General features: G+C 38.5%; 3 protein-coding genes across 4 annotated transcripts; 2 read left to right on the plus strand and 1 right to left on the minus strand.

The window, feature by feature from the left end:
• Window positions 1-56: 56 nt before the first annotated feature.
• On the minus strand, window positions 57-6,111 carry zgc:162200 (uncharacterized protein LOC558638 homolog). Its single transcript, XM_020929759.2, has 8 exons — window positions 5,904-6,111; window positions 4,572-4,869; window positions 3,778-3,990; window positions 3,556-3,708; window positions 2,972-3,448; window positions 1,996-2,826; window positions 850-1,029; window positions 57-354 (listed from the first exon to the last, which is right to left on the minus strand). Exons 2-8 carry the CDS (start codon window positions 4,821-4,823, stop codon window positions 199-201), a joined length of 2,262 nt encoding a protein of 753 aa, XP_020785418.2. The 5' UTR covers window positions 4,824-4,869; window positions 5,904-6,111; the 3' UTR covers window positions 57-198.
• Window positions 6,112-6,299: 188 nt separating this feature from the next.
• apex2 (APEX nuclease (apurinic/apyrimidinic endonuclease) 2) lies at window positions 6,300-8,888 on the plus strand. Its single transcript, XM_020929761.2, has 6 exons — window positions 6,300-6,530; window positions 6,608-6,691; window positions 6,776-6,956; window positions 7,301-7,444; window positions 7,534-7,603; window positions 7,730-8,888. Exons 1-6 carry the CDS (start codon window positions 6,416-6,418, stop codon window positions 8,786-8,788), a joined length of 1,653 nt encoding a protein of 550 aa, XP_020785420.1. The 5' UTR covers window positions 6,300-6,415; the 3' UTR covers window positions 8,789-8,888.
• A 405-nt stretch (window positions 8,889-9,293) lies between these two features.
• LOC110164547 (sodium-coupled neutral amino acid transporter 3-like) lies at window positions 9,294-22,784 on the plus strand. Of its 2 annotated transcripts, none has more exons than XM_055164393.1 (16): window positions 9,294-9,459; window positions 14,100-14,189; window positions 14,264-14,351; window positions 14,430-14,545; window positions 16,451-16,524; window positions 16,626-16,718; window positions 16,796-16,877; window positions 16,975-17,057; window positions 17,198-17,256; window positions 17,343-17,466; window positions 18,008-18,083; window positions 18,157-18,257; window positions 19,114-19,238; window positions 20,195-20,339; window positions 20,441-20,544; window positions 21,356-22,784. In XM_055164393.1, the coding sequence occupies exons 2-16, from the start codon at window positions 14,149-14,151 to the stop codon at window positions 21,458-21,460; spliced, it is 1,416 nt and encodes a 471-aa protein (XP_055020368.1). In that variant the 5' UTR covers window positions 9,294-9,459; window positions 14,100-14,148; the 3' UTR covers window positions 21,461-22,784. The 2 variants fall into 2 exon arrangements, with proteins under 2 accessions (XP_055020368.1, XP_055020369.1); XM_055164394.1 differs by lacking the exon at window positions 9,294-9,459 and adding an exon at window positions 11,134-12,023.
• Window positions 22,785-23,070: the final 286 nt, after the last annotated feature.

Raw genomic sequence — 23,070 nt, forward strand, 5'->3', positions numbered from 1 at the left:
AAGGCAAAGCATGTGGGCTGTAATCTTCACGTGAACCTGACAGTCTTCAGCCACACTAAGTATTGTAATCAGATTACAGAAATAGTGGCAGAAGAGGGACAAAACACAAGGGCCACTCCAGGTAAAGAATGACTGAAGAAACATTTAGGTTCTTCCACATTCACACTTCATATCCCACAGATGAAGGTATTAACGGACTTACCGACTGGCGAACATGACTCTGAGAGAGGAAAAGGTGGCAGCATCTTCTTTAAGAGCTTTGAGCTCATTCCGCAGTTTCACCATGGTTTCTGACACCATGCCCTTTTCAGTCTCATACTTGGTTTTCAAGTTGGACAAAGCCAGCTCTGCAGTCTGTAAATTACAAAAAATGTTTAATTAACTGTTTTTCAGATCAGAACAAGAGAAAACATTACAATGTTGGCAAAAAGTCTGCCTGTATTTTTACCAGTGATATACTTTAACACTTCAGAGCAGAATCAATAAAATTCTAAATGGGCAATCTGTATATAAAGGACTAAAATGACCAGTAGACTCAAATACAAAAATGAATTAACACTTGTGTCATATGATCAGGTAGAAAGAGGAGATGCAGTGCTTGGCAATGGCCAAAAGACCTCTGTCTAGACAGAGATAATAATGGGTATCCATACTGCCAAGTCTAAAGCAGGATTATGTACAGATTAGCTTTAAGGTGATGAACTAATCAATTAATGTAAAGCAATAACAAACTCTGAAAGAAAATATAAAGACCAGTGTTAACTTTAAGGAATTTGTAAGTGCCTTATGTTAGTCACGTTGGAAAAAAGTTTAAATTATAGGTCTAAATCAGTGCTTGTTGCGGCTTGCCTGTTTGTTAGCCTTGAGAACAGTTCTTAGTGTAGCGATCTGCTCCCTCTTGGTGCTCAGAAGAGACTTGAGTTTCAGGACCTCCTCCATCAGGCTCTCAGTGTCGCGCTCGGCCTCCACACTGGCACTGAGCCCAGAGTATGGCATGGCACCCCGCTGACGACACACATCCACTGCCACCTGTGGTCGGGATAAAGAATTACACATTAAAGTTGGTTCAAACATGTTAAAAGAGTTACAATTTAGATTCAGATAACTTGAATTGGCATTTTGAGTCTTAAAAGGTGCACTAGGTAAATTTCCTCATGGTGAGTCTACCACATTCTTGTGTTCATGAAGATGTTACTGTTGCCTGGCAACTTATTACTTATTTCTACAATGACAAGCACAAGCATGACACCTTTAGTCCAAGTTAAGCGACTCCATTCATAGAAAGAGTCATTTATGAGCAATACAAATACCTGTAACTGAATAAATGAGTTTAATGCCATACTATGGGACATTCCAGGCAACATGTCAATGGGGACAAAAAGTGGCTGACCCTCCACCAGAAATGTTCTACAGTGCACCTTTAATACATATCAAGTCTCTAATTGTTTAAGATACTGGTGTTTTCTTTAAGGATTTTTGTTACTGAAAAGTCGAAAGTTAACTTTGAATTCTGTTAATCCACTCCATTCAAACTCAAACCCACGTGTTAGTAAAGCTCACAGCGTGCACAGGATTTGTGACTGAAGTTCAGTGAGAAGTCTGATCTGGTAATTAGCTAGGCCACACAGTTTTCACACAGTGTAGCCTAGCTACACTGTTCTATGATGGAATGAAAGTTAATGGATGGATGGAAGTTTATATGAATACCATTTTATGATGCATGATTTAGAAATAAAACTGAATTGTGATTTTTCTGCCACTGCAATTATGACGAGAGTCGGCTTCTGTTCAAAGAGGACATTGTCAACAGCTCCAGAAGCAATATTACTTGAGAGAAATCTGAGTATAAACAGGATCCCATGGATTTCACAAAATATTTGTAAGTTTAAGTACAATAAGGTTTTCTATAAAAAGGATATTTTTCTATATTTTCTATATATTTTTATATTACTATATAAAAACTATGCTTGTGCAATATGTAGTACATTTCCTTACCCGTAAATGCTTGATTTGGCAGCGTATGACAGCCACCAGGTTGCGCACATTTGAGGGGTCCCTGAAGTCTAGAGTGGGGGACCCTGGGCAACTGGAGGAGTCACCACTGGCCCCACAGCTGTCCACTTCACCCATGAACTGCAGCGCTGCAGCTTTGGAGATGAATGTTTCATCAGGGCGCTTCTTTGGGACACTGTGCTGAGGGTGAGGTAGCCTTCGCCCACTGCCCCCTCCTCCTCTGTAGTAGTCTAGAGTCACTCTTTTGGGTGTTATGTTGTTGCAAACACAGATGTGGTGATAGAGATTCGACAGCTCCTCAGAGAAGGCCAGCAGCTCTTCCTGCGCTACACTCAAATGTCCCTCTGAATCAATAGCCACTTTCCTTGTAGCCCCGATCTCTTTCTCCAGCTCAGTTATGCGCTCCTGATCTTGTTTACTGGACTTAATACACTGCCGGATCTTATCCGCAAGCTCCTGGGCCTCAGACCTCCAGCGCTCCTTCTCCTGTTTGTATCTCTGCTCCAGGTTGTTGTATCGGGCTCCTGCTTGAGACAGCTCATCTCGGAGTTTCAACAGTTCTTCACTGGCCGCTCGCATCCTGGCTTCAAGTACCTCCTTACTCTTCGTATCCACTTCATAGTCAAATACTTCTCCATTCTCTGATTCATTATCTCCTTCTGTTTTGGGAAGAGTGCCGTTTCTCACTGCCTCCAACTCTCGGGTGAGAGCCTCCACCTTGTCCTCGTGTTGACTCAGGGCCTGTTTTGACATCACCAGCTGCATCTGCAGCTCCTCCACTTTACTGGTCAGGCTAGATTTCTCTCGTTCAACCTATGCACACACAAATATATGCAGTTTTCGAATGATGTTTATATGATGCAAAATTAATACGTTTATATAGTGCTATATATTAAAACCATTCTTACACACATATAAAATAAAAATATATATATCACAGAAGTCAGTGAGTTCCTACCTGTAAAAGTTGCTGCTTTAGTTTCTGGCTGTCAGAAAAGTGCAGCTCACTCAGCAGGTCTGACACCAGCCCAGAGGTAGGAGCTCGCCGTGGCACTGAGCGGTGGATGAGGCCATTAGTTTTGGAGCCCCCAGAGTGAGGAGGGTTAGCAGAACCGGGAGTAGACCCAGGACTGTTGTTAAAGGTAGAGTCCTGCTCCTCTCCCTCAGCCTCTCCGCCATGACCCTCCTCCTGACTGTCGTCCAGGTGGTCCAGATGTAGCTCCAGGTTGGACTCAAAGGGGTTGAGGGTCAGGGCAGAGAGCTCTCTGCGTAGACTGTTCTTCTGCTCCCGCTCCTCACTCAGAGCCTCCAGGGCCTCGTCCAGCTGCCGCTCCGCGATCTCCTTCAGCCGTGCAGCCTCATCCAGCTGGGCTCTCAGCTCTTCCTGCTCCTCGTTCTTCTGGGTCAGCTCCAGCTTCATGGACTCAAACTCGACCTGCGACGATTAACGAACAGTTTCATGCTTACTGGTCTGAAGAATATTTGTATTATTTAGTACAGAATGAGTGATGCAAAACTATTGTGTAGGAAACTGGGCCTGACCTGGTTTTCCTTCAGCACAGAAACCTGTTTTTGCAGTGATGTGTTTTCTTCTTCTAATTCACTGTTGTCCTGTAACTGTCGCAGCTCACGCACTTTAAACTCCTTCATCTCGTCTCTCAGGTGGCCTTTCTCAGCCTCCAAACATTCACACTCCTATGGACAGTACATTGTTACGGCTGCACACAAGTGGAAACAAATACACATATCAATCAGGGAGCACACCTTTTTTAACTGCGTGGACAGGACGGCCAGTCTATCAATTTCAGCGTGAGCGTTACTCAGAGCGAGTCGCGTCTGTTTTAGCTCTGCCTGAATCTCTTCCATGCGAGTTGCCATGGCAGCCTCCTTCGAGGCAGTCTCCTGCAGTAAGCTTTCTTCGCGGCACTCTCCATCAGCCGCTGCGCGCTTTTGGCTGCTCACAGAATCTGCAAATGCCTTTAAACAAAGTTTAAAAAAAATTGCATCACAATAAAGAAATAATCAACTGTAATGTACATTTCTGTTAAACAAAATGTACAAATACCCTATGACTCGTGTTCACTGACACAGAAAATCTGAACTAAATTAACACGTTAAGTTCACACTTAACATCATATTATGGTTATATAATTTCCAACAGATGGGGTCATTCCTCACTGTGTTATAACTCAGTCAAAGCCGAGGTATGTGAACTGCCAAGAAATTGGCTTTATGGAGATTATGTAAAATAGATGAAACATAGACATAACAGCTTTGTTTATATTTATAATTGAACACATTTTTTTCTTTGTGTCCTGGAAGATTTATGTCAGAAATAATCTTACTAAACCAGCAAAATATAATTCAGGAAGGTCTAGCACATACTAACTCCCATTTTAACTAATGCATATAACCAATGCAAATAACCCTGTTATCTGTTTTTAGAAACATTTGCTTAAACAAATCAGAATATAACAGTTGAGGACAAGCATTAGAGACCATCCCTTAAGAAGCAATACCTTCAAGTCAATAATAAACGTAACGCCAGCATGGCTCACCTCTCTCAACTGTTGCAGCTCTACTTTGAGGGTTTCATGTTCTTCTTCTAGCTGCTGGTGCTTTTTCTTCAGGGCAGAGCTTTCCTCCAACACCACCAGGCCGTAGCGCGCAGCCTGCAGTTTCTCCTCTGTGGCCTCCTGAAGCTCCAACGTCAGCCGAAGCACTTCAGATTTGAGGTCTCCACTCCCCAGCTCCATCTCCCCCTCTCCTGCCACAGCAGCGGCATCGGGGTCAGAGTCTGCCTCCAGCATGGCTCTCTCCAGCCTTTTACCGGCTCACTCCACTGGCATCACTTCACTGGAAAACAGATATAATTTAATTTGTGTTTCCCATTGTGTTCATAGACACTATCATGTCATATAGAATTTGAATAATTTAATTTAATCTAATTTCTGGAGTGAAAGTGTTGCTTTTTCCTCCATGCATATCTTCAAGTAGTCCTTTTTGCTCAGTATAATGATTTTTAAATGTTTTTATAATACAGTGGGGCAACAAAGTGTGATTTTGTGATAATATATTCCAGGCTGTCGTTATACTCTAGGGAGGCACCATAGTCTCCTCTATTAATGGGAAACAACGTGAACATTTACTCATCGTGGTCAGAAAAGATAGCAAATGTCATTACTTGACCTCACCTAAGCACACAATAGTTGAGTATGGTTAAGATGGACAACAAACTAACACGATGTACATGTATAGCACATTAATGATAATGTAATAAACAAAGTGGTCAAGGAAACAGCAGAAGGATCATGTATAATTGATTACCACGGTCTGGGTGGGGCAGCGTGCGCTCTTAAGCCCCAAAACCCCCATCACTGTCCCAAGAGGCAAATGCTAGTAGCCAGTGGATGTCAGATTCCAAATGATGAATGTAGCGTTAATAAGGTGTTACTACACAGCATCAGCTTCCTTCAAACCAAAACCGCAAGCTCAATTCACGCTTTCTGTCAATGGCAACCCTAGTCATCACATAACCACGGACATATATAGCAAAATAATAAACATTCTCACATGGTTAAGATGTATAAACCTATTAATACGACAGTAAAATTCACCACTGGATAGCGAACGAGAGACTCATCAGCCTAATTTAAGTGACTAATAGCATTTAGATTGTTTGCTACGTCAATCCGAGTTAGAGGATGTTAGCTAGCAAGGTTAGCTTCTAGTCTTTGTGGTTAGCTAATTTACCCAGATCCATGCCTGAAGCACCTATCATCAATCGCTATCCAACTCATGGTATTCTCATCCTTTAACGCCATTTGATGTTGGTGAAGCTACTTAGCCAGAAAGCCCCGTCGGCCTAAAGAAACAGAGCGGCATCTTACCCATTAGTTGTAACTAGGTAAAGGCGCTCCACTAGCGTCTTGAATGCGCTCGCCTCTGTCTTCCTTCGGGGACTGATACAGGAGGTGCGATGGCTTGTGCCCTAACTGTGGACGCCTGGTTTAGCCACAGACTGTCGCCCCTACCCTTCCTCCACCCGTGTAGTTCTCCTGTTTCAGCCTCTGCTCGGGAGGTACGGCCGAGTGTCAAAAACGCGCCGAAAACGTGACAGCACCATTACGCACTCTAGCGCACGAAAGACAAACTGCAATTGACCCAAGCCTACCCGGAGAAAGCTTTTGGGACATTAATTTAAAACCACCACGATTCATCAGCTATAATAGCTCTTTGAAATTCAGTTATAAATGCAAATAATTAAACAATAAATGTAATATTAATAGAATAATTAAAACATCCGGCTTTTACTCATCGGCTTCCGCTATACTTCCTGGTGTGCGCTTATGTCTAATGTGGGAAAAACTGAGATTAAATAATAGAATTGCACAACTGCACAATGAAGATCGTAACATGGAACATAAACGGTATAAGAACTTTTCGAAGTGGCATTAAAAAAGCACTGGACTCACTGGATGCAGACATAATTTGCGTTCAGGAAACAAAGGTTACGAGTAAGTCACGTTTTAGGAACAAAACACATGCTATGCACAAGTCGCTCTTCTTAGAAAACATGCATTTTTTTCTGCAGGAGACTTGCTTGACGAAAGAACGGCGATTGTCGATGGCTATAACTCGTATTTCAGCTACAGTCGAGGGCGCAGTGGCTATTCAGGTACAATGCTGTAGCCTACACATTAGTTGGTATCTATTTATAAACACACCTGTCACATTTTGCATTGAATCTTGTCTTTCATAGGGGTCGCCACTTACTGCAAAGACCAGGCCACTCCATGTGCAGCAGAGGAGGGGCTCACGGGCCTCTTGACCAGCCACGATGGAGCTGTTAAATGTTACGGTGATCACGCAGAGTTTTCTAATGAAGAGCTACAGCTTTTAGACAACGAGGGACGTGCAGTCATTACACAGCACAGAATCACGTAAGGCTTAGTTTTCCATAACTGCATTCATAGGCAGGAATTAGGGCTTATGCATCAATACTGTTCTGAACAAATTGCTGTTGCTTTAATATAAACACTGAAAGAGATTTTAAATCAATCAGCTTCTGAGAAATATTGATTCTGTGTCTACTGTCATGTGTGAAAAATCAAACTATGTTTCAAAGTGCAATATATGTATTTGGCACCTAAGTCACTATAACATACTTTTCCATATGTGTTTATCCTCATTACCTCAGCTTTGATCTTTTTAAGCGCACTAAGAGTTACTAATACTAGTGTGACAATAAAATCAGAGTGAATTATATTATTTATTTTTTCACCAGATGCCAAGGTGGGACACAACTCATCACTGTAATAAATGTGTACTGTCCAAGAGCAGATCCTGAAAAGCCTGAAAGGAAACAGTTTAAGCTGCAGTTCTACAAGTTGCTTCAATCCCGAGCTGAAGCTATTCTGAAAAGTGGAAGGTGAAGCACTGGTTACAGATGACTGCAGATTGAATATAATACCAAATAAAATAAGCAATATAAATACCCTTTACTTCTACTCTTTACAGCCATGTTATTGTTTTGGGTGACGTAAACACATCTCACAGACCTATAGATCATTGCGACCCCAGTGAGATTGTAAGTAAAGTGTTGCTACATTTTCCTATTGCAATTATTTTAGATAAAGTAAATTAGTAAAGTAAACTACTATGTTTTGTGTGTGCATCTTTCACATAATGATTAAACCTACGGTGTGTTACCTAGGATGATTTTGAAGAAAACCCTGGGAGGAAATGGCTAAATGGATTTCTACACTGTAACCAAGATGATCAAGACAGAAAAGATGAGGACATGACTGAAGAACATGAGGCCCCTTTGAATCAGTCTGGGGGAGGAAAGTTTGTGGATATGTTTCGCTTTTTTCACTCAACTCGTCCCAATGCGTTCACATGTTGGTCCACTATGACAGGTGCGCGGCAGACTAACTACGGCACACGTATTGACTATATATTTGCAGATTGTCAGCTTGCAAAAGACAAGTTTGTGGCAGCAGATATTATGCCTGAAGTCGAGGGGTCAGATCACTGTCCAGTGTGGGGACAGCTGAGCTGTACTCTCCTCCCAAATCCTAAACCTCCTCCTTTCTGTACACAGTACCTTCCAGAGTTTGCAGGAAAGCAGCAGAAACTCTCTCGATTTCTAGTGAAGATGGACCAGAAAATACCTCAGCCCAGTCCTAGGGAGGAATTACCTTTGTCTCAAGAAGAGGAGGAGAGGCGAGAGAATGTAAACCCATCTGGAAGAGGTGAAAAGAGGCCAGCAGACTCAGCTCTTCCAAAAGGGAAAAAAACAAAGACTACAAAGCCTCAAGGAAATCTACTTGCATTTTTTAAACCCAAGACTGTTAATGTTGTTTCTTCTATTGAATCGACTGATAAGCGATGTGAAAATAATGTTAATCAGGGCGAGGTCAACTCTATTCCAAAGCCCTTGGTCAAGCACAGGGTCACAGATACTGCAGGAGTGTGTTCCAGCAGTGCGTCAAAAGAGGACAGACATACTATTAAAGTAGACAGTTCAACCTCACAGTTTCTTACACCCACCTCAGATGCCAAGAAAGGCTCAGTGTTTTGGAAGTCTGTGCTGAAGGGCCCTCCTCCTGCTCCATGCTGTAAGATCCATGGGGAGCCGTGTGTCCTCCGCACCGTGAAGAAGGAGGGGCCAAACATTGGCAAGCAGTTTTTTGTGTGTGCCCGTCCTCAGGGACATGCTTCCAACCCCGAGGCTCGCTGTAACTTCTTTGCGTGGGTTGAGAAGAAATGATGAACGACCCACTTACTGTTGTTTATATTGCCTCAGACATGCTACATGCTGCCAATCCTGTTTATAGTTTTATAAAATAATAAAAGAGTAGTTTTTTATATACAGAGTCCAGTTTGATCTGTTTTGGTACTTTGTAGGCTTAACTGATTCTCCCACTAGATGGCAATAATAGCGTTATGTAACACAGACAAACAGAACAGCAGTTTTCATCAAATTTGATGAACATTACAGCTGCTGATTCTAGCCATAAGTACCACCACATGATGAATTTGTATTTATGGATAGACTTTATTTTCACTCCAGTGTTTACATTATGGTATACTTATATTTGTAAAGGGACAACCATACATAGACCAAGACCAAATCATAGAAAAGATAATGATGCCAGGTTACACAGTATTACAGATTTTAAAAACGCTTCTCCTAGAGAAAGACCCTTGTATTATAATATGTAACATGTGGCTGGGGAAGGGAAAGGGAGGGACTTGTGACATGGCAGGAAATTTTGTTAGCGGCAATCTCCTCCCTGTGTTTTTTCTCTTCTCTTACAGCTGCAGAGAAGAGCACAACTCCAACAAAAGCACAGTGTGGATCCAGGCCACAACTTTTAATTTAAACCCATAACTCCTTCTATACTACTTCAGAGTGGTCCTGCTGGCATATACCCTAAGGTAAGTAGGCTTTTGGGAGAAGCCGTGTTATGGGCGGAACAAGTTGAATGAATGGAATGGCGGTTTCCTACTCATACACGTGGTGACCTGGTGAAGAATTTCATTTAATATTAGACATAAAATTCTGCATGTTGACTTTATACATACAATCAGTTCTATCTTTTGAAATGACCTGTTTTAGGGAGTTATCGAGGCTTACAACAATTACAGCTTGAATTTCGGTGTATTGTAGGTCTAGTCTGTGTAGTTCAGTCACCCATTGAATTGGAGAACAATGCTTCTAGCCAATTGTAGTACATACTGGTTCTGAATAAAATTATTAACAACTATGTTTTGACCAAGAAAATACATCAAACATCAAGCAATTTCAAGCAATTGTCATTCAAGTTGTATTTAACAGGTACTTTCCACTTAACACACATAAGATTGACTTGTTCAGTGAACATATATGTCAAGCTGAGATAAGGCAAGTAAGGGAGTTTCTGGGCTGAGACAAAATGTGTAACTCCGTTGAACTTTATCAACCAACTGAAAGTAGTCTGTAACGATTATGACATTTTGTTGAATGAAAGCATTTACCCAACTTCCTCCAATGTGTTTCTCATGCATTTGGTGTAAGAATGACCCATAATTTAAAAAAATAGGCTACATATGATGAAATTATTGTAAGTATGTATTCTTATCTGGAGACCTTGTTATATCTGTTTAAATGCAGTTCAATACTCAAACACAGATCCATGCAGGTCTACTTTTACTTATCTGTACCCACTGCTCCTGTCCTCACCTGCTCTGAATGGCAGGTGGATTTTACCAATAATAGTGGGGTGTGAACTTGAGCTGTGCAGTTAATCAAAACAAATTGAGATCCAAGTGTTTCAAATTGTGTACAATAATCTGGAGAGATACAGCTCTGTCTGAAAGAGCATGCAGTTTGGAGCCAAGTTTGAACTTAAATTTAACTTAACTTGTTTTCTGTGACATGTCACTGATTTAAAGTCTGTCTTGTGTATGTTCATAAATTTTAAGCTGGCATCCGCAACTTTTGTTTGTTTGTTCGTTGAAACCTGTTCCTTCCTCACCTGGCCTTCGTTCAGACTCACCTGTACTCTCTAGTCTTCTTCAGGCCAAAGTTGGCACATACTATCAGATAGTAGTAATGTAGATTGCATCTAGTGGTGTGTGAGTATACAACAGAGGCGGGTCAGCCAATCTAACTACAAATGGTAGCTTTAAGGTTGAATTTATTTATTTGTTTAATTTTTATTGTTTTTTGCCATATTGTCCAGCACTTGTGTGAACTGAAGTATAACATTTTGTTCTGTCACCTGTTCTTCTCCATGGAGACTGTTTTGTCTGTAATTTTCCATAGTATGCAACTAAATGTACTGTGTCGATATTGTGGAAAAGGCCGTCCCCAATAAGAATTACTGTGAGCTTCACAAGGTATTTGTAAATAGCTAAATTTGTTAGTTACTAATGGGGAATTGGCACAGTTATACCGTTTAACACTGTTATTATTACATTTCTGCATCTGTGTAATCAGTATTAATTGCCAAATCAATGGGTTTGGTAATTCTCAATGTAGGCTTAAGACCAGTGTTAGGCTGGTACCAAGATCATTGAGGATTAACTGTGGGATCTTTCTATTTTGGTCTAGTTGCATGTGTTGTCCATTTCCTCTCTTTCGTGCTGGGCCTAATGTTAATTTGGGGTCAAGCTTATGCCAACGTGTTAGCATGTTTCCACTTGTAAGTACTATCACATGTGGGTTATCTTAAAAAAGCACTTATCTCCTAAGCTAATTAACATCACTCTAACTTCCAACAGGATACAGGCTGTCGCGTTCACCATGCTGAAACTAAAGCCACCACATGAAAACCAACGTACTTCCACTGCCGCCTGTAATATTAGAATGGGATTACACCAAATAGAAAAAAAAATGTGTTTACACTTTCGTCATTGCAGAATTTATAATGCTTAGATCTAGTCTTCCCATATAGATTAATTCATTGTGTTTTCATGAGAAATATTTGAAGCAAAACCCACAAATGTTGACCCTTTGTCAACTGTTTACAAAAAGGCAGATGAACAATAGTGATATTGCCTTACTCAATTAAAATTGAACATAAAGGGCCAATATAGTATGTTGAGATGTCTGTAAAGACCTGAAATCTAACAACAAAATATACTGAATTAAATATGTTAATACATTGTATTATATGTTGAAATATTAGTAAGTGTAAACAATACAGGAGATGTAGTAGACACCTGTGGGAGTGGTGTATTTTGAGTTTCTTCCCCTGAGCTCAGTCTACCTGAACCAGTTAAACAAAGGGTTAACTGTAGGTGTTCCCACTTCCCGTTTACTCCCGCCATAGTGACTAATCTGCCTCACTCTCCCTTCACTACCAAAGAGCTCTGGACACTAAGAGCAAGGTTCTGTACATAGTCCTGTATGTAAACACTGGACAACTCAGATTTCCTCTGTTTGTGGATATAGACTTTGGAAGTTTAAGGATTTATTTGTGGAAGTTATTCCATTGTTTTTCCAGAGGCTGAAGCCGGTAAGTGAGAGAAGTGCATGCGTGTCCTTGTGGAGGAGCAGAAGGGAAGGGCTGTCAATAGTGCGTAGCTCTTGCATCAGATGGAGCAGCCATGTGGTGTATAGGAGGCTGTGTGTTTCAATTTAATCCACAATATAATCCACAATATTATTGTTATTATTTGTAAAGAAGAATCTTGAAGCAGTTGATGTATTTGTTAATAACAGATTTTATTTTGTTATACAAAAGTGTAGTCAATGATCGTAAGAGGGGATCATCATTCTGAGAATCACTATCCAATCCAATCCTACTTTATTTAGAGAGCACTCTAAAGTGCACTGTAGTTCTGACCCAAACACTTGGTTCATTTTCACTGTCTGTGTTGTGTGAATGCCTTATTATGTTTGCAAAAATGCAATGAGACCTCAGTAGTTCAGGTCTGTCTGGTTTGCCTTTAAATGGAAGTGGGTGGTTGTAAAATGTCCCCTTGAAGAAGAAAGTGACATAAGCAGTCAAAGGATCAGAATAACTCAAATGATCCTGACTTTCTTAGCCCAGTGTATCTTGGCCACTGGCCATGGGAAACCATGCAAATATGCTGCTAAAGAAGGTTGTGGGGGAAGGCTCTGCATTTAGATACAACTCCATTTTACACAGAAAGTCTTTGTCTGACACATTGACCGGTGATCACTCACTATTAGAGGTATTCTTTGAGTGGGACGTCTGGGCACTCTGAGGAATGGCACACTGCTTTGTGAAAGTGTCTTTGGGGTCAAGAGTGAGAGTCCTCAGGCTAAGCTTGGCCCACAGACCGGACTGTCCCATGACCCCTCAGCCCATGCCTGCATCAGCCCACAGCACACAGAACAAAAACACACTCATTTTAGGGGGAGTCATCTGCATCTATGACATATGCTCATGTAAAGGATTAGAGAGAGCTTTATGCAGGTCTGTCCTTTGTCTTTTATAAGGGCTATAAAGTGTTTCCAGTACAAACACATTCATCTGATAAAATTAACAATCAACTGTTTCTACTGTCTCATTTTTTTTAACTTTATTTTTATTAGAAAGTTTGTTGATTATTTCAGCCCATTCTGAAATAGTAGGAGGTTTGTCCTGTAGCCATTTTCGCATTATTGCCTTCTTGCTGGCTGCTTGTAGTATCTGAATGTATATTTTTTCTTTCAGCCCAGTTGGTATGTTTCCCCAAATAAAATACATTACAATTTACCTACAATTGCAGTCCTGTAAAAAGCTTAATATTATGAATATGTGAAAATGTCCAACTGATGACTCCACAGTTTCTCCAACAATTACCTTGTTCCTCTCTCTTGGCTTGATGTTCTTTAATTCTAGGGGTACTGAAATATCTCACCTCCAATTGAGGTTGTTGCAGTGGTTTTACGTATATTTAACCAATCAGTTAAAGTGATCCCTGCCTCCTTTTCACATTTTAGTTTAATATATATGGTAGAGTTTGTTTTTCTTGACTGTAAAACAGAGTATGTTGAGAAGTTTTCTTTACAGACACCTAAAAAAAGCCCAATCAAGGGATCGCTCTCTGGTTTTGGAGTGTAATATTTGCATTGAAATGATGTCTCAGCTTTAGATACCTAAAAACGTCATCTTTCTCTAATTTGAATTTATCTGTTAATTGTTGAAAGGTGGTTGTTGTTGTTTTTTTCCCTGACAGTTATTGTTTTCCAATATGCAGTCATAACTTTACTGCACCAGTATTTACATTTTTTATAAATTTTGGAAGGAGTAAATTGTTATATGCTGGGTGGTCTACTGTCTCAACTTGTTCAGTGAGGATGCAGACCATACTAGAATAATAAACAACCTGTACATGTTTTGTATACCTTATGGTTATTGCACAGCATTAAAACTATATTCAAATACCCACTTCTAATCAATGTAAAAGTTGAAAACAAACCTCAACATAAAATCAGCAAATGGGTAAATGTTTACAATTCTTGGTCACAATTTTTATGGCTCCTGCAATAGAACTGTAGTCCCCATGCGTAGTACACATAAAACAAATGTCAAATACTACCTCTATAGATCATAGATAACATAATGTATCTCTTCTTGCAGCTATTTAATCGTCACATATTTCAGTGAAGCAAAATTTTCTTCAGTCAGAATGGAGCTCCAGAAAATGAATGGACACAGCAAAGAAGAAAGGTTTTTGTCATAAATTATGAATTAACCTATGTTAAATATACTTAATCCTAATTTGTTTTAATTTATGTTTATAGTTTTGATGGCCTTGAAGCCATTAATGCAGAACGAGAAGAATTTCTACCTCATAAAACTGATAGCAAGAAAGAATCACAATTTACAGATGTAAGTCACAACTTCACCTCTGTTGGTTTAAATTTGCTACAAATGGTTTTAAATGTTTTATACTTTTATTTTTCACAGTTTGAAGGAAAAACTTCATTCGGAATGTCGGTCTTTAACCTCAGTAACGCCATTATGGGCAGCGGAATCCTGGGACTGGCTTTTGCCATGTCCAACACCGGAATAATTCTTTTCATGTGAGTATGCCCATTCAGAGCATAGATAGAATGTAGTATTGTGTATATTCAAGGGCTTTTTAGTTGGTCCTTTCTTATTTGAAGCACTTTGAGAGGTATTTTTCTTTTTAAAAGATATTATATTTACAGTACTTTTCCTGTATATACTTTCATCTGAGAATGACAGCATTAGTAATAATTTTAAAAAATAGACTAAGAAAAAAGTGTTATATTTTGTATTTAAGTCAAAAGTAGGATTATAATGTATGTATGTGTGTTTATTACATATTTCTTTCATATTTTTAAGTCTTAAATTAGTATTTTATATATTGTGAAGAAACTAGCTAGAGCATAGAATGATTATTATTTATTTACACTGTATAACATTATTGCATAAAGGTCTATGGACAAAATCAGAATAGGATCACCTTTTAATGACTACACCTTAATTAGCCATAATAAAGCATGAAAAAATAGATAATGAATGAATATTTTATTAAGATTAATTCTTTTCAGTTGATTCTGTTTTATGTAAAAATCATGTGTAATCATATAATTTTACTTGTGTATTTTATGCAACCAAAATAAACTTGCTTTATCTATCTATCTAGTAACTACCTAATTCATAACAGTTTTCCCCTGTCACTGGATACCATTCGTTATAACAGTGGGGCCATATAAGGACACTAGCCCAGCCTTGCGTACCAATTGTCTGACTGCATTTGTTGCTAGGCTGGATGTGATACAGGGAGGGGTGCTGTCTATGTAGTGTTCCCCATTGTGCATCTGTCAGTAATGTCACAGTATCCGTTCTACTGCCACTACACAGTAAAGCCTGATCCATTTCAATGGGGCCACATCACATGCAGCTTCCTTAAATCAGATTTGAGTGGTTAAATTTAGCCTGTGGTGATCACTTCCAAGACACGCCTGCTTGGATCAGTGCGCTGCTATGTGGCAAGGGGCTGGAGCAGCAAAAGCCACCAGAGGACTGAATAGAGTTGTTCTTTTTTCCAGAATGCTTTTACGTGACCTGTACTTTACTTTCATTATAGAGTTAAATCAATGATTCTCAGTGTTTGGCTTCAAATACTATTTCAGTTATAGTAGCATTTTGACAGCTGATTATTTTGTAACTACTTTCAAAGTAGGATAACACTGCAACTAGGGATGTCACAAGATCACATTTTAGTGTTAAGATTACTGTGAAGAAACATTTCGATTTTATGATTATTCACAAATATGACACCTGACCAAACAGCAGTATAATCTATCATTTAACTTAAATGATCTAATAGCTAACCATTCCTTTATGTGAACAGCTTTATGAAATCAAACTTTCTAAATAGTAAAGTTAAAGTTAAATAAAAAGTACTTTACATTTAACGTACTTTTTGGAGTATTAATTAACCTTCTACTGCTTCATGGCTATCCTTTTTTTTTTTTTTTCCAATTATGTCATGACCGAAATAATTAAGATTATTGATTAACCAAATAATCTTAGTCATAACTATGATTAAACCAGGTTCCAAACAGCTAGAAATAAGGACTCAGACCAAATTTAAACTATAGTTTTTATTCTTGAACTTTGAACTTCTATACTTGTCAGTGCATAGAAGTCCTTTTGATTCCATGTTTTTATTCTTCTGCTCTTTTTAGCTTTGTGTTGCATTTCCCCATTGTGGGAGAAACTAAGGTTTATTATATCTTCTCTTATCTTAGCCTCTACTGGCAATTATGGCTTTCTGAATGTAAGTTGACTGTGGTTGAAAGACTTACTAGTTTTCCATAACTATAAATATATTTCAAGATATAAAGTGTGAATTACCAGGCTGAGCTCTTCAAAGAGTGGATCACAAACACTGAACAATGCATAAAATACTGAAGCCAATGTGAATTGGATATCCACTGTTTTGTTGATTTCAGAATCTTGTTGATCTTCATTGCCATTTTGTCAGCATATTCCATCCATCTGCTGTTGAAAAGTGCAGGGGTTGTTGGTAAGACACAGTTACCTATAGGTCATAATATACTTTCTATAGTTAGCATATCCAGACTTCATATCATATGTTCTTTCGTGTGTGGGTATGTTTGTGCACAGGCATCCGGGCCTATGAGCAGCTTGGGAACAGAGCTTTTGGTGCTCCAGGGAAAATGTTAGCAGCTGTCATTATTACTGTTCACAATATTGGAGGTATGAGATAATACCACTGTTCTTTCAAGTGTTATCTGTCAAAGAAATAATGGGAGATTCTGTGTTTTCCTTTTTAGCAATGTCCAGTTACCTATTTATTGTAAAGTCAGAGCTCCCATTGGTAATCCAAGCATTCCTTGGTAAAACAGAGAATACAGGGTGAGTGTTGGTGATTGGCCAATGTCTGGTTTTCTGTTTTATTCCGTCATTTCACATTTTCCTGTTTTCATTTAAACATCTTTTTACTGTTCTTCAGCGAGTGGTTCTTGAATGGAAACTATTTGATCATCATTGTTAGCACTGGCATCATCCTTCCATTAGCTCTCATGAAACAACTTGGTATGTTTTCCATTGTTGACACACTTTTTGATTCCCATATTGTTCTCATTTATCATGTCTCTGTACCTTTTAGTTCATTTACACACTTCAAAGTGGAGTGTCTGACACCACTGTAAACGCTCTGCTCCTTTCCCCTCCAGGGTATCTTGGATACACAAGTGGCTTCTCACTCTCTTGTATGGTGTTCTTCCTGATTTCAGTGAGTCATTCACAGGATGCTACATATTTGCACAGCACCATAGATGTCAATATTTGTCTTTCTTTATTCCTGGGCGTTTCTTACAGGTTATTTACAAGAAGTTCAACATCCCCTGTCCTCCACCAGATTATCACAACACAAGTCACACTCATACTGCTGTTGCAGATGATTTTTGTGAAGCAAAGATGTTCACTATCAACTCTCAGGCAAGTGAAATAATAATAGGTAGGTAATAGGTAATCTCTAGGTCAAGATTATTTAAAGGGCCCATATTACTATGTTATTAGTTTTGTTTCATTCACATATGTTTAACACACAAACCCTGCTTATTTAGGCTCTTCTCTCAAACTGAAAACACTCTTATGGTGTCGTACAGGAAGTGCTCCACTATGTTTTAAATTCCATGCACTAATAATAATTGGATGATTTCAGACCTGGGATTGCCAGTCTCTGATGACCAAAAGATTAAAGGTAGTTGTTATCTTGAGAACTATCACTTCATGACATCACAGATGTAGATAGACTGTTAATAAATGTTTACCCAACATGTGAATGAAACAACACTCCAGGTATGTTTTTTCATGAGGCTACAAGATTCTAACATGACTTAAAATTACAGAGTCAATATTTAAATTAATATTGTTTTGTGTTGTGTTTCAGTGAGTTCTTAGGTCAAGTGAATAATAGAAATTATTAGGTTTAGTTTGTGAATTTATCTAATTGATCATAACATTTCTTTATTTTTAGACAGCATATACCATCCCCATTCTGGCATTTGCTTTTGTCTGCCACCCTGAGGTTCTCCCTATATACACTGAGCTCCGAGAGTAAGTTAAACTCTTCAAAGCAGATAATGTTTTCATGAATGTGAACCGCATATTACTGTTATTTTCCACCTAGAGCCAACCGGAATCGCATGCAGAAGGTTGCCAACATTTCCATCGTGGCCATGTTTGTCATGTACCTGCTCACTGCCATTTTTGGATACCTCACTTTTTTCGGTAAGTCTCAAAAGGTTCATATCACTCTTCTGTAACTCAAAATTACAATTAGACTTTAAAAAATTTGGAAATTTCCAGAACACACAGAAGCTCAAAAATACAATGGAAACTAATCTAAGCAAATACAACTTAATAATAATAATTTAAGTGATAAAATTAAACATGAGCTCCATGTAATATTTATTAATAAATGGTAATTAAATATATAATATACAATACATACCAAATGTGAAGTAAGTGAAATTCAGTTCAAAATGACATAAGTTTTCCTATTATATAAGGGTGAGTTGTCCAACTGCTGTATGGAGAATGACATGAATGTATGACAACTGAAATTATTTTATTTTCATGTTTGTCTGTTAACTGTCATTTTTTAATGGTATTTATTAGGTGTGGGTTGAGACGGGACATGAGTTGGACTTGATTGGATGTAATTTAGTTTGGTAAATTATGCAATCCAGTTCATAATTTTGGCTTTACAATGTTGTATTTATTTTATATAATATTTGTGTTGTTGCCCTGCTACGGGCACTTAAAAATGTGTAATTCAACCGGACCATTTTTTTGCCCAATCCAAATGTAAATGCATGCAAACTATATTTCACAAGATCATTTTTCTCATGTGTGCACAATCTTGTAGCAGTTCTGTCTCACGAGGTCTTGAAGCACAAGAGCTTGTCCCATTCCTAGTATTTATGTCATTTTATTTAATTTATTTTGTGGTACAGTGCTTGTTCTTTAATGTCATTTAAATGATATTGTATGCAGATTTCAATTTTCATTGCTCTTCCCCAAACTCCAGTCTTCACACCTCCATGCTGCTTGTATCTCTTATAGTATTGTTTTTGTTTTTCAGGAGCGGTGGAGTCTGAGCTGTTGCACACGTACAACCGTGTGAACCCTCTGGATGCGCTGATCCTCTGTGTCCGCCTGGCTGTGCTCGTGGCTGTCACTCTCACTGTTCCTGTGGTGCTGTTCCCAGTAAGAAACACTAGCACTTAAAGATACACTGTGTAACCTTTCTGGTGGATGTCTACCACACAAGTTTATGAGTTTTTGCTTTGCCCTTTTGCCCTGGGATGTAACTCCATGGCAAGAAGCATGCAGTGCCAACTAAGCCAAATTACAGGTCAGATCCATGGAAAGGAATGGTCACCACAAAAAAACACATGTTTTTCAATCTATTATAATTATTTTATTTTTTGCAATAGAAACTCTTGTAATTGAGTAAATGCAAGCTAGATATGTGTAATGTTAAACATTCCTGGCAATACAGGAACATTCCAGGCAAAGCAAAGCACCTGGGAAATAATTGGTGTTGGGCCTTTTACCAGAATAATGCACCATTAATTTACATTATATTTATATATTGGGAAATGTTTGTCTATTGTCCAGTTTTGAGACAGTCAGCGTTATACATTTTTAAAATGCTCTGAGTGATTGACAGGTGGATTCATCAAATCTGTATATAAACTATCAACTACTGCTACAACATGCCATCTTTGTGACACTAACGAAGACACTTCACCATGAGTGCCTACACTCTTTACTGCATGTTGGCATTTGGCATAATAACGGTGTCTAGTTTGTAGTTTTAAATTTTAGCTGCAGAAGTGTCTTGAAAATAACTGTGCTTCAAGGTCTGAGTTTGGCATTTGATGCTGGTTTTCTTTTAACTCTATCTACCACATGACGATAATGTCAAGGCCTCAGGTGCAGTGAAAGTTCTAGGGAAAAGAGTTTAGACAAAGCACAACATTGTATCAAGATCAAGCTTATTTGGGCAAACTTTTTACCACCATGAGCTCCTGCAGTAACCTTTAAGGCCCTTTCAAATGACTTAACCTGACTTTTTTAAGCTCATAAGTTATCCATGGTTTTCAGAACTAAAAATTCTGAAATTGTATTATTATTCATTATTCTATGTTTTCTTTTAGATTCGGAGAGCTGTGCAGCAGATCTTATTCCCTGACAAACCATTCCACTGGGCCAGGCACATTCTAATTGCATTTTCCCTCATCTTCCTTGTCAACCAGCTTGTAATCTTTGTGCCCTCTATTCGTGACATTTTTGGTATTATTGGTGAGTTTTACAGATCAGCTTACTCTTTTGATAGTTACAAGATCACTAAACTATTGCTGTTTCTGTTATTATTATTTATTATTATATTATTGTTATTTCAGGTGCAACCTCTGCCCCAAGCCTCATCTTTATCCTGCCAGGAATATTTTACATCCGTATTGTCCCTGAAGAGATGGAGCCGATGCTCTCAAGAAAAAAGATTCAGGTATGGTTTCATGGTGCACTGACCTGACAGTTGGTTTCGCAGTTACTATTTAAGCATTTGAACAAGTTTGTCAAGAGACTAAGTTATGATGTCTAATAATACAAAACTGCAGGTCTGTGGTAAGGTGGTTAAGCAGTCAGGAGAAATTTAAGTAAGGATTCAAAAGCTGGCCTATGTGGTGACAGTACCAAAACATGCTACAGGTCTCCATGAACAGTTGATAGTCAAGGTCAGTTAAATACAATCAATCAATGAACCTGTCCAGGGACTACAGGTGGAAATTAGCACGGATGCTACAACCTGATGTACAATGCATCTCTCCTGTTAAGGTAAAATGCAAAAATTGTGTGCTGTCCCTGTCTGAAATAAATAAATAAAATAAAATAATAGACAAAAGGGGTAAAATAAACAGAGAATCAGTTTGTTGTGTACTTCGCTGCTTATTAGTACTCATACCTTGTGCTTATACACTGTAACAGATTATCTTAAGATGCTGATTTTAGATTTCATATTATTATTGACTTGACTTTACTGTTACATCATTATTATATTGCTTTGCTTAATGAACCTCAGATTCACAAACAAACCCATACTTGAATTAGTATTCAGCACTGGGACTCTTTCATCTCTCATCCAATCATAATTGTACTTTAATAATCACATTTATTTATTTTTCATGTATTTATACATTTCATTCACAAAAACTATGATGACATATTTTCAACAACAAAACGCACGCTGAACATTATCACGTTAAAACTGACATTTTTTTCTTGTGATTCCTATTGAAATGTCCTTCTTTCTCCACTAGGCGGCGTGCTTTGCTGCACTTGGCTTCATCTTTATGATCATGAGCTTGTCGTTCATTATCATAGACTGGGTGACTGGGGAATCCCGGAGTGGAGGCGGACACTGAAGGAACGGTTTCACTGCAAACCAAAGCTCTCCCTGTTTGTAAATTACCCTTCAACTGCCCAACTAAAGACAAACCTGAATGCTTGAAACTATGCACAGACCAAAGAAAAGCATTATAATGTGAATGTGAGGGCAGAACCGTCCCATTACAGGGGAGAAGACATGAGAGACAAAACAAGTTACTATGACTGAAAGGGGCCTTTAAGAAGCATTCTATGAAGGAGGAATTTGTGTATCGTGACCCAAGTGGAAAGTTTTATTTGGAATTTTGCATAAATATGGTACAGGGCCAGTACTCAGTCTAATGGAATAGCTTGGTCACTGCCTGTAGTATTTATCTGAGCTACTTCCCCAACATCTTTACTGAAAGCCAAGTGTATTTTGTGCTATTTAAATGTCACCATGACCATTAATTTTTTACTGTTAAAATGAATCAGTGTTTCCTATTAACAGAAGAGATTACGGTGGCCCCTCAAACTAAAAAGCTGAGCAACAAATTGGTGTATAAGAATAGACTTTTTGCTTTAAATGTGCACAATGTAACTTTTCAGATGGGTGTATAGTGTGGCCTAACAATATTTCATACCCCACTTGTATTTATTCAATTCAAGTGTTTATTGCAAAAAAAGATTACTTGAAAAACATTGTTACGTTGAGGTGCTTGTCTCCATGGGGATAGATAAGTTTAATGCCATTCTTTGGAACATTCCAGGCAAAGCAATATTGTCTCCATGGGGACAAGCAGGTGGCAGACCCTTCACCAGAAAAATGACATAGTGCACCATTAAAGTAAGGCAAAAAGTGACCACTTACACCAAATTTACATAAATAAAATCAACTAATGATTGCCTGTGCCACCATAGTCTCAGCAGATTTCTATGGAAAACTCTTGAAATGTAAAGTTATACGGTGTACATTAACAAAATTATTGTTATATTATTTAAAACATGGACTCAATATTTGAGGGAACTATTTATAACTATTCCTACTTCTTCATGTCATTAAAGGTCCATTCCTGTATAAAAGAAAAGAGTTACTGAGGTATAAAAGCTAATATATTTTTCACATTTCACACAGATACAGTGAGGCTGACCAAAGAACTACATTAAGAAAGATGCTAAACATTATTTCTGATATTTTGCAATGGTCAAAACAAATAGACACCCATCCAGTGTTCAAAATGTCTGACATGAAATGTGAGCAAAGTTATCATGGATTTCTAAGTTAAAATAATGCAGTCAGCTTTTAATTTGTGATGTTGTTGCTTTTCCTGTACATTTTAAATTAATATTGTCAATAAAAATCTTTGTACAAATGTATAATAAGGTTGCGATACTTATTGAGACATTTTTGACACAACGCATACATTGAAATAGTGCTGCTGTTGATGTCAAAATGGAAGCAGCACATTCATTGCATCTGAAAGACAGAAGAAAAGTGGGGGTTAGAGAAGTGTGGTAGTCCATTTCCTGCTTGAACTGATGTATGCGCAAAACAGAGAACAGATACTTCCTTTAACAGTCCTCACATTGGTGTGGAGGTAGAGGACTTTTTAAATGCTCCGCACAATAATTTTAAACCCAAAAAGTATTAAAATAACACACAATGAGC

The sequence above is a fragment of the Boleophthalmus pectinirostris genome, unplaced genomic scaffold (assembly GCF_026225935.1).
Source record: "Boleophthalmus pectinirostris isolate CB_2022bp ecotype Guang Dong unplaced genomic scaffold, ASM2622593v1 HiC_scaffold_669, whole genome shotgun sequence".
Taxonomy (NCBI): Eukaryota; Metazoa; Chordata; class Actinopteri; order Gobiiformes; family Gobiidae; genus Boleophthalmus; species Boleophthalmus pectinirostris.